Source organism: Cydia amplana, chromosome 10, assembly GCF_948474715.1.
Source record: "Cydia amplana chromosome 10, ilCydAmpl1.1, whole genome shotgun sequence".
NCBI classification, from domain to species: Eukaryota; Metazoa; Arthropoda; class Insecta; order Lepidoptera; family Tortricidae; genus Cydia; species Cydia amplana.
This window is the reverse complement of record NC_086078.1, coordinates 169,164-179,111: the sequence shown is the minus strand read 5'-3', so window position 1 is coordinate 179,111 and position 9,948 is coordinate 169,164. Positions and strand designations below refer to the sequence as shown.

The 9,948-nt window shown below is 46.9% G+C and overlaps 2 protein-coding genes across 2 annotated transcripts; both read left to right on the top strand.

The window, feature by feature from the left end:
- The first annotated feature begins 636 nt into the window (after positions 1 to 636).
- On the top strand, positions 637 to 2,881 carry LOC134651653 (uncharacterized). The gene is made up of 3 exons (XM_063506751.1): positions 637 to 732; positions 821 to 2,334; positions 2,473 to 2,881. The coding sequence occupies exons 1-2, from the start codon at positions 637 to 639 to the stop codon at positions 2,189 to 2,191; spliced, it is 1,467 nt and encodes a 488-aa protein (XP_063362821.1). The 3' UTR covers positions 2,192 to 2,334; positions 2,473 to 2,881.
- Positions 2,505 to 5,797, top strand: LOC134651652 (uncharacterized). Its single transcript, XM_063506750.1, has 3 exons — positions 2,505 to 2,646; positions 2,701 to 3,499; positions 5,605 to 5,797. The coding sequence occupies exons 1-3, from the start codon at positions 2,505 to 2,507 to the stop codon at positions 5,795 to 5,797; spliced, it is 1,134 nt and encodes a 377-aa protein (XP_063362820.1).
- Positions 5,798 to 9,948: the final 4,151 nt, after the last annotated feature.

Sequence of the window (9,948 nt, the reverse complement as noted above, 5' to 3'; positions counted from 1 at the left end):
TTTGGGTGGGCTTCGGCCCGCCCAAAGGTCCGTCTGTCACCCCCGGTCCACCCTGGGCAACGCCACTAGCGACTGGCATTCGTGCCTCTTTCTAGTGGCGGCTAACATCCACACTGGTGTTGTCAGTAGGTGCAGGTTACTACTGACGACCTATATACAACCTGCCTGTGCTAGGACCTGCACAGTTGAGCGCCGTAAGCAAGGATGACGGGATCCTGGCGATTGAGCCATAGCCAACCCGCGTGGCAACACGTCTGCTTTGGCCCTAATTTCGGGCAAAACGGTAGCCCGGGCTACTAGCCACAGTCCGGGAAATGGTCTAGTGAGGAACCGTAGTGGGCTCACGGCGAGAAGTGAGGGGGCCGCAGAGGCAGTTTCGGCTGCTGATGCGGTGGTGAAAGGCCATGCTGAGGAAGTGCGTATAGGTGAATCGGGCGGAGGGCGTCTGACCTGGACGACCCTACGTTCCACCCTTACACATTTCCGATGTCGCGCAACTAGCCAACTTCTCACTTCTATACCCGAGTCGGTGTCCTAACGACTGAAAGCACCTTTTATATGTGTGAGTAGGCGTTCCCAGAGGTGGGGCCCTTGTAGGGTGGGAGCCGATGAGGATGAAGAAAATCGTTACGAACTATGGATAACAGGTCTAACGAAAACCCCCAAGCTGATCCAGCAGCGTCCATCGCTAATGGTGAAGCCACACAGGCGAGACAAGCTGTTCCAGTGACAGTGCGTCAGACCGAAACCCCGGCCGGTCCGCAACCCAGTTCATCTGGGGAACAGACTGGCCCAAACTCCTTCCAGGACTGGCAGGTAGTGGACCGAAGGTCCAAGAAGCGACCCCCTGCTGGGAAGCCCCACCCCGCCAGACTTGCGAACTCTTCTTCTAACCCACCCCCCCCCTGTTAAATGTCAAGGTGGGGTAGCTAAGAAGAAGAAGAAAAACAAGAACCAGAGGCGTGCAGCTCGTCTAGCGCGAGAGCAGCAGCTGGGCAGCACACAAACACCAACACACCCTGCAACCGGTGTGGGCGCGCAGACTTCCCAGAAGCCGGCACCCAAACCGGCGCCGAACAAGCAGGATGCTGCTGGCAGGCCTCCGCCAAAGGGGAAAGGTTCCACCCTACCCCCCAAGGCTGGAACGTCGGCCAGTAGCCCTACGAGTTCGGCCGCAGCTCCACCCAAACGACGGCCCGGCAAGTTCGCACGAGCCGCTGCTAAAAGGACGCGAGACGATTCCTTCTCCCCGCAAGGAGATAACAAAAAGCAGCGACTAGTGAGCCCAAGCCAACCGCTGTCGTATGCACAAACAGCGGCATCTGACATGACGATCGTCATTACTGACGCGAAGTCGGGGAAGATCACCGCTGAACACTCTAACGCCATCCTCCGCGGGTTGCACCAAGCAATCGTGGCGGAGGCGAGAAACAAACTGGTAGGAGTCAGGCCACCTAAATTCAAGGGCAAGCCTGTCTTCGCTGAAGGGCAGCTGAGGGTCTTCGCAGAAGACGAATACTCGGCCGCCTGGTCTCAGCGATGCGTCCAGGCCCTAACCTTGCCAGACATCTCCCTCAAGGCGGTTCGCCAGTCGGAGATGGCAAGGAGAGTTAAGTGCGGGCTCCTAATACCGAACATCAACAACTCGTCCTGGGAAGACGTCCGTCAGGCAGCTGACGGTCTAAGGTACCAGAACGAATGGGCCAAGGTTGACACTTGGTCCATAATCGAGATACTGCGGCAAGACCAGGGGTGGTTTGTCGCCTTTACAATCCCCGAAGACCTCGTCCCCGCCTTCATGGAGAGGGGCAGATCCCTGAACTGTGGAGTGGGCAATGTCTACCTCAGGTTCAGGGGTCCCGGAGGCAAATACCTGGACCAGCCTCCCACCCTGCAGGGTTCCACCCTAAGGGTAACGGGAGCACAGGTCCCCAGTGAACTGGCCGCGGGCACCTCCGGGCAGAGTAAGTCTGACTCCGGGGAGAAAATTGCCCCCCCAGCTCTACCCAAGCCGACGATACCCGAACTCTCGGAGGATGAACTCCTTGGCACTGGTGAGGGACCAGCCGGGACATCATCCGAGGGTGAGGACTTGTCGGCTTGGATAGAGTCGGGGCTGGTCGACATGTTGAAGGAGGGAGGGGAGATGCAAGATGCCGCCCCCACCACCGACAACATGGACACCGACTAGTGTCCTCCAAGCAAACCTCCAGCACAGCGTGGCCGCTACGGCCCAACTGAGACGCTGTCTGGTAGGTTTGCCAACAGCCGTTGCCCTCCTACAAGAACCCTGGACGGGCAACGGACACATACGCGGGCTCTCCGACACGAAAGGTAAGCTCTATTACTCCGCGGTACATGCCGTCCCTAGGGCATGTATCCTAACTACTAACAATATTATTGCACAACCGCTCACTGAATTCTGTTCCAGAGACCTGTGTGCGATTAAACTACAAGTTCCACTGCCAACAGGCTGTCGCGACCTAGTCCTTGCCTCGGCGTACATGCCAGGAGAGGACGAGCCACCGCCCGCCGAACTACAACGACTGGTCAACCACTGCGAGAGATCAGGCCTCGCAATAATCATCGGGGCCGACTCCAACGCACATCACCCGCTGTGGGGAATGAAGACCAGTAACAACAGAGGTAAGACACTTGTTGAATATCTTGTGACTACTAATCTAAACATTCTCAATGTAGGCGCTGAACCAACATTTGTAAACAAACGATGCAGGACGATTATCGATCTGACTCTGGCGTCAGAGGAGGTCAGTGAACTAGTCATGGGATGGCACGTCTCCCAGGAGGCCTCCTGCTCAGACCATAGATGGATTCGCTTCAATCTACTAGCATCTAGCGACACACCAACCGCCCGGAGGAATCCCAGGAAGACGGACCGAGCCAGTTATAGGAAGGCCCTAGGCGAAAGCCTTGATCTGCTTCCACCGAGGGATGACCTTCGGGAACCGGCTCAGATAGAACAGCAGGTAAATATCTTAACCGATACCCTCATAGACAGCTACCACAAGGCGTGCCCCCTAAAACCACCGGCAAGGACTGCCATAACGGGCCACCAGTGGTGGGGCCCTGAACTGGAGAGACTCCGGCGGAAAACCAGAAAACTCTTCAACAGGGCCATGAACACAACGGCCGAGGTGGACTGGGACAACTACTACGAAGCCAAGGCCAGGTACAAGAAGAGATTGCGGTATTGGAGGTCCTTGTCATGGAGGAACTTCTGTAGCAGCATCGAAACACTAGACCAAGCCAACCGGGTAAGGAAAACCCTAGCGCACAAGCCCACATCACAACTGGGCTCATTACGAAAACCGGATGGCACATACACATCTTCCCCTGCAGAGACCCAACGCCTACTCCTGGTAACTCACTTTCCAGGATGTGTAAGTCTCGCTGATGCAGATCAGCCGGAAGAGGAATACAGCACAACGGATAACAACTGGCAAATGGCGCGCAGAGTCGTCACCGCTGAGAAACTCAGGTGGGCCATAGACAGCTACCATCCCTTCAAAGCGGCTGGTCCGGATGGGATCTTCCCCGCTCTCCTACAGTGGGGGCTAGGACTCATCCAGGAAACCCTGACCAACATCATGGCAGCCTGCCTAGCCTGGGGGTACGTGCCCAGAAGATGGAGAGATGTGAATGTGGTATTCATACCTAAACCAGGTAAGAACGACTACACAGCTGCTAAATCCTTTAGGCCCATCAGTCTCACATCATTCCTACTTAAAACCTTGGAAAAACTGTGTGACAGGGATCTGAGGGATAGAGCGCTAAAGAACATACCGATGCACAACAACCAGCACGCGTACAGCTCAGGTAAATCTACGGAATCGGCTTTACACATGGTTGTAAGCCGCATTGAGAGAGCCATCCACAACAAAGAAATGTGCCTTGGCACTTTCATTGACATAGAGGGCGCTTTTGACAAGACTCACTTTACCAGTATAGGGAATGCCCTAGGAAGCCACGGCGCTGAACCCGGACTAATAAAGTGGATCATGAACATTCTAAATCAAAGGACAATAAGGTATGTAGGCGAACCTCAGGCCGTAGCGGCGGTGCGAGGATGCCCTCAAGGGGGAGTCCTGTCACCTCTGTTGTGGAACCTAGTGGTTAACAACCTCATAACCAAACTTAACGAGGAACACTTTTACACAATAGGCTACGCTGATGATCTGGCAATATTAATATCAGGTAAATTTGCCAGTACAGTATGCGATCTCACCCAGGCAGCTCTTCGGATCGTAGAACGCTGGTGTAGAGAATTTGACCTATCAGTTAACCCCACCAAAACAGAAATGGTAATGTTCACCAATAAAAGGGCACTTGGCAACTTTACCAGACCAACACTCTTCCAGACTGAGCTACAGCTGACCGATGAAGTTAAGTACTTAGGGCTAACTCTCGACAGTAAACTCAACTGGAACAATCACATCAACAGACACATAGACAAGGCGGGAGTAGTCTTTTGGCAGTGCAGAAGGATGATTGGTAAGAGGTGGGGACTCAACCCGAAAATTACCCTTTGGCTCTATAAGACTATAATCCGCCCCCTACTCTGCTACGGTGCTTTGGTTTGGTGGCCAAGAACAAACCTAGGCAACGTACGTGACAAGCTACAAAGACTCCAGAGGCTCGCATGCGCGGCCACCACTGGCTGCACGAGGTCCACTCCGACTGCAGCCATGGAGGTCATGCTAAACCTTCCACCGCTGCACCTACACATACAACAAGAGGCCAGTCTCTCAGCGGTAAGGTTGCGAACCCTCAATATATGGTCTAACATCACAGGAGCTCTTCACACAACATGCCTGGAAAAGGTATACAACGAATTTCCAGTGCTCACGGCAGGCACGGATCGAATTCACAAACAAGCCACCTTCGACAAAAGGTACAAAATACAATTATATGAGGACGACAACTACGAAGGACTCAATCCCCGGGAGCTGAGAATCTTCACTGATGGGTCCAAAACAGACAGCGGATCGGGCTCTGGAACCTTTTCAGAAGACCTGAACATGTCAATCACCACTCCGCTAGGATCCCATAGCTCGGTATTCCAAGCTGAGTGCATGGGTATCATAAACGCGGCGGCTGCCATCACTGCAAGGAAGGTAGTAGGATCCTCCATCCGCATACTCTCCGACAGTAGAGCAGTCTTAATGGCCCTAAAAAGCCATATAGTTACATCCAAACTCATACACGAATGCCACGAACGACTAATGGAGGTATGTCAGAACAACAAGATCACCTTACAATGGATCAAGGGACACAGTGGATCCCGAGGTAACGATGCTGCGGACGAGCTTGCCAGACAAGGATCGGGTGCGGGGGCGATTGGCCCGGAACCGACTCTCCCGATACCGTTTAGTAAGGTACGCTCAATGCTGCTGGCACGCACAGGGAAACTACACACAGAACACTGGCTAAACCAGACTGGATGCAGACAGGCCAAACAAGCCATGCCTAGCATCAACGGTAAGCTCACAAGGGCACTCCTTCAACTAGGAAAAGTCCGTCTGAGTATGGTAACCAGTGTCATAACAGGTCATGGACTTTTTAACAAACATCTTTTTATAACAGGTGTCACAGACAGTCCCCTATGCCGTGGATGCATGGAGAAGGAAGAAACAGCCTCTCACGTGGTGCTGGAATGCAGCGGAGTGGCCCCATACAGGGCAAAACATCTCGGATCCCCGAGAGATCTCCCCGAGGTCCTATACTCAACATCAAAGGTTTGATAGGATTCCTCGAGGAGCTGGGCTGGCAGGACTAGCCCCTATCACGCAAAATAGGCGCAGGACGTCGAGTTGCGGAAAATCGCCCGTACTACAATACAATACAATAGTGAATTCATCCCATATTAAAACCGATTTAGTTACCGATCGAAGACAGTTCAGCTAAATGCTAGATCTATTCATTTACCTACAATTAACTACTTATTTACTAATTTTACTATTTAGGTAATATTTCGAACCCAAAATGAAGTTGATCGACCTTTGCTGTACCTATGTAGTATGTAGTAGCTAGATTAAGTAAGTTGGTAAGTAGATAGATAGGTACTTACAACATTAGATAGGTCCCTGTGTTCAGGTACCTTTTATAAAATAACTTAGCGAGTTCAAGGGTCCATTTCTACCAAATTAACCAAATAAGTGCGTGTCAATAACCTGGTCTATCAAGAATCTGGTTGAACAAACAAGCTCCCATCTACATTTAACAACATTCACCAAATCTATTATGTCATCATCAAAGCAAAATCAAAATAAAATCCCCAACAAAAACATTAAGAACCCTAATTACGATGAATGCGAGCAGTCGAGTCACGCGTGGTCCAGTTGCATCAACACAGCATCCAACACTCACAAAGACTATTTACCGGCCACTATAAATAAACTAGCCAGTATTACTCAGAGCCGCAAATACTCATAGATGCGACGAATCTAAAGGTCTAATTAAAGAGACTAGCTCTAGAACGTGATCGGGACATGTAGTGAATAGAATTGGGTGATACAATAGCGAACGTGACCACAGACAATGCTGGCACTTGACGCGCCGCGCCGAGTGGCCATAGCGCGGAGAACGCGGCTCGTTTTGGTGTCCATGACTATTGTGCCCGGTTTACTCAGCTGTCGCATAGGTACCTACCTTACCTACTAAACACACGGAGATGACGGTGAAATAAAGATGCTGAGACCTATCCTGTTTATGTTCGTCAAATCACTGATTTGATTTTATCCCTAGGAATTGGTAGATTTGTATTTATTTGTATTTGTAGGTATAGGTAAAATACATATTGTCGAGCATAACTTACATTTCTCGTAGTACAATAAAGTAAAACATGTTTAGTAAAAATAATGATTACTTGACATCAATTGTGTGACTACATATTTGAAACTACAAAGATCGCCAACTTTACACCTTGTCTATTTCCAGTCACTTTAACACTTGGACATTTCTTCCCCACTGTCTGTAGCGGAAGTAATTTTAAATAGATAGAGGTATAAAATATGACGTTTGTGGCAAGATGGCGGGCGGAAGCGGCCGGCGCGGACTATGGCCGGAAATTATGCAGTGTCGGGTAAATGGAGGAATGTCGTTATTCGCGGCTGCCATGTTGCTGGAAGTTGCTTTACTTGCGACAATGGCAGTGGCATTCAAAGCGCTCGTGATTTCAACTACATATTATAACGGTCTCCAATGGGTACCTAAGTAACACTAATCAGTCTTTATCAGTTAGGTATATTTGTTTGTAGAGGGTCATCAAACATCCCTACTTTTCCACCCGTCTCTTTTTAGTCCCGTTGACTGGTAGAGTTAGAGCCGTTAGAGGTGATAGAGCAGAGGTAATAAATCCGTAATTTGTGCCTACCTACCTACACTTTTCTATTTTATTGAGCTCAATGATTGCTACAGTTCTGCGTCGAAAAGGACTTAATAATAACTAACACCTGGTATCAACACCCACCTAGACGACTATACACGTGGACATCACCCCAAGATACAGCCGGACATATTGTTAGAAATCAAATTGACTATATAATGATAGAAGCACGATATAGAAACTCCATAGTGAACGTGAAAACGTACCCTGGCGCTGATATTGGTTCGGACCATAATCCTCTAGTTGCAAAACTAAATCTAAAATTAAAAATACTGAGGAAACCAATTAGTCACAAGAAAATTGATATTGGAAAGCTTAAAAATGTTGATGTCAGAATGGAAACAATAGAAACATTAAATAAAGAGATACGAGATACCACAGATAACGAGTACGAAGATACTATTGAAAGTAACTGGAATAAATTTAAAAAAGCTATTGTAACGACTTCAGAAAAATGTTTGGGTTTCAAGAAAAGGGAGAAAAAACTGGAGTGGATTAGAGCTGAAATCCTTGATCTTATGGAACAGAGAAGACAATTTAAAGGAATTGATAAAAATAAATACAAATAAATAGACAATGTTATCCGAACTAAAATCAGAGAAACTAGAGACAGGTGCTTAAATGAAGATTGTGAACAAATTGAAAAACTTCAAGAGATAAAAGACAGTTTCAATTTACACAAGACAATAAAAGATTTTACTAATACACATAGGAAACAAATAATGGGTAAATTAACAGACTCACATAACAAACTAGTAATCGATAGCGAAAAACAATGTAAAACATGGGAATTGTATATTGAGCAACTGTTCGAAGATGATAGAGCAGATTTGGATACAAACGTGATGGAAACTCAAAGCAGCCAGGAGGGACCACCAATACTCCAAATAGAAATTCAAAAAGCAATAAAATCTATGAAAGACGGAAAAGCTGTTGGTCCAGATGGTATATATGTAGAACTGTTAAAACTATTAGATGACGACAATTTGAAATTATTGGTTAAAATGTACAATAACATTTATGACAAAGGAACATTACCAGAAGACTGGTTAAAATCCACATTCCTCCCGCTCCCTAAAAAGGCTACATGCGGTGACCACAGGCTCATCAGCCTCATGAGTCACGCCCTAAAAGTATTTCTTAAAGTGATTCACATGAGAATTTATAACAAAATCGATAAAATTATATCAGATAACCAATTTGAATTCGGTTTACGAACACGAGAAGCCCTAGTTGCAGTTCAAGTGCTAGTACAGAAAAGTTTGGAATATAAGAATGAAGTATATGCATGTTTCATTGATTTTGAGAAAGCATTCGACAATGTAAAACATGACAAATTAATGCATATACTCAACAAGACCGAAGTGGACAGCAAGGATCAAAGAATTATCAGAAACCTGTACTGGAACCAGTCAGCACAGATTAAAGTCGGAGCATCTGGCATTGATGATATCAAAATACGTAAAGGAGTGAGACAAGGATGTATCCTATCACCATTATTGTTTAATCTTTACTCCGAAACCATATTTCAAGAAGCTTTTGATGGCATTGAAACGGGTATCAGAGTGAACGGTACAGTAATAAATAACCTCCGATACGCCGATGATACCGTTATCTTAGCTCACTCCCTACACGACCTCCAGCAACTCTTAAACCGCTTAAATACTGTCGTGGAAGAGTACGGTCTACAAATGAACATAGCAAAGACCAAGTATATGATAATGAGCAAAAACGCGGTGGAATCGACCACGCTGTCCATCAATGGCAAGCCACTTGAAAGAGTCAAACATTACAAGTACTTAGGAAGCTCTCTTAATGAAAAATTGGACCCACGGAAAGAGATACGTACAAGAATAGAGATAGCAAGAAGCACATTTAGCTATTCACCAACAAAGACATAAACCTGAAACTCAGATGGAGAATGGTTAAATGTTACGTGTTATCTGTATTTATTTATGGCGTCGAAGGCTGGACCATAAACCGAACCATAGAGGCAAAAATAAACGCTTTTGAAATGTGGCTCTATCGAAGAATGCTAAAAATATCATGGAAAGATCGAATAACCAATGTAGAAGTTTTGCAAAGAATGAAGAAAAAATTAGAACTTTTGGAAACAGTAAAGAAAAGAAAAATCTCATATTTTGGACATATATACCGTAACAATGAATATCAAATTCTAAGGGAAATAATAAAAGGCAAAATAAAGGGCAAAAGAGGAAGAGGAAGAAGGAAGCTAGCCGGGATGGATAATATTAAAAGCTGGACTCATATTAATGACGCTGCCAACCTGAGCAGAATGGCACAGGATAGGAATAAGTTCCGAGAGATGGTCGCCGACGTCCGATGAGGACATGGCACAACAAGAAGAGCTCAATGAAGTTATAAATCAGTACCTAGGCATAGTAGGCATTAATTACCTCTAACTCTATCTAATGTATATCTAAGTAGGTTCACAAACTGAGTTTAGGTGCGATTAGCCACTTAGCATTCTGACTGACAGAAAATATTAATGAATAATATATTTAATATGAACTTGATGGGTA

Excerpts from the sequence above, each read along its gene's own strand:
- LOC134651652 (XM_063506750.1), top strand. The coding sequence starts at position 2,505 with ATGCCAGGAGAGGACGAGCCACCGCCCGCCGAACTACAACGACTGGTC. Across the intron at positions 2,647-2,700 it reads GAAGACCAGTAACAACAGAG|GCGCTGAACCAACATTTGTA; the intron begins GTAAGACACTTG and ends TTCTCAATGTAG. Across the intron at positions 3,500-5,604 it reads GTCACCGCTGAGAAACTCAG|GTGTCACAGACAGTCCCCTA; the intron begins GTGGGCCATAGA and ends TTTTTATAACAG.
- LOC134651653 (XM_063506751.1), top strand. The coding sequence starts at position 637 with ATGGATAACAGGTCTAACGAAAACCCCCAAGCTGATCCAGCAGCGTCC. Across the intron at positions 733-820 it reads GACAAGCTGTTCCAGTGACA|TGGACCGAAGGTCCAAGAAG; the intron begins GTGCGTCAGACC and ends ACTGGCAGGTAG.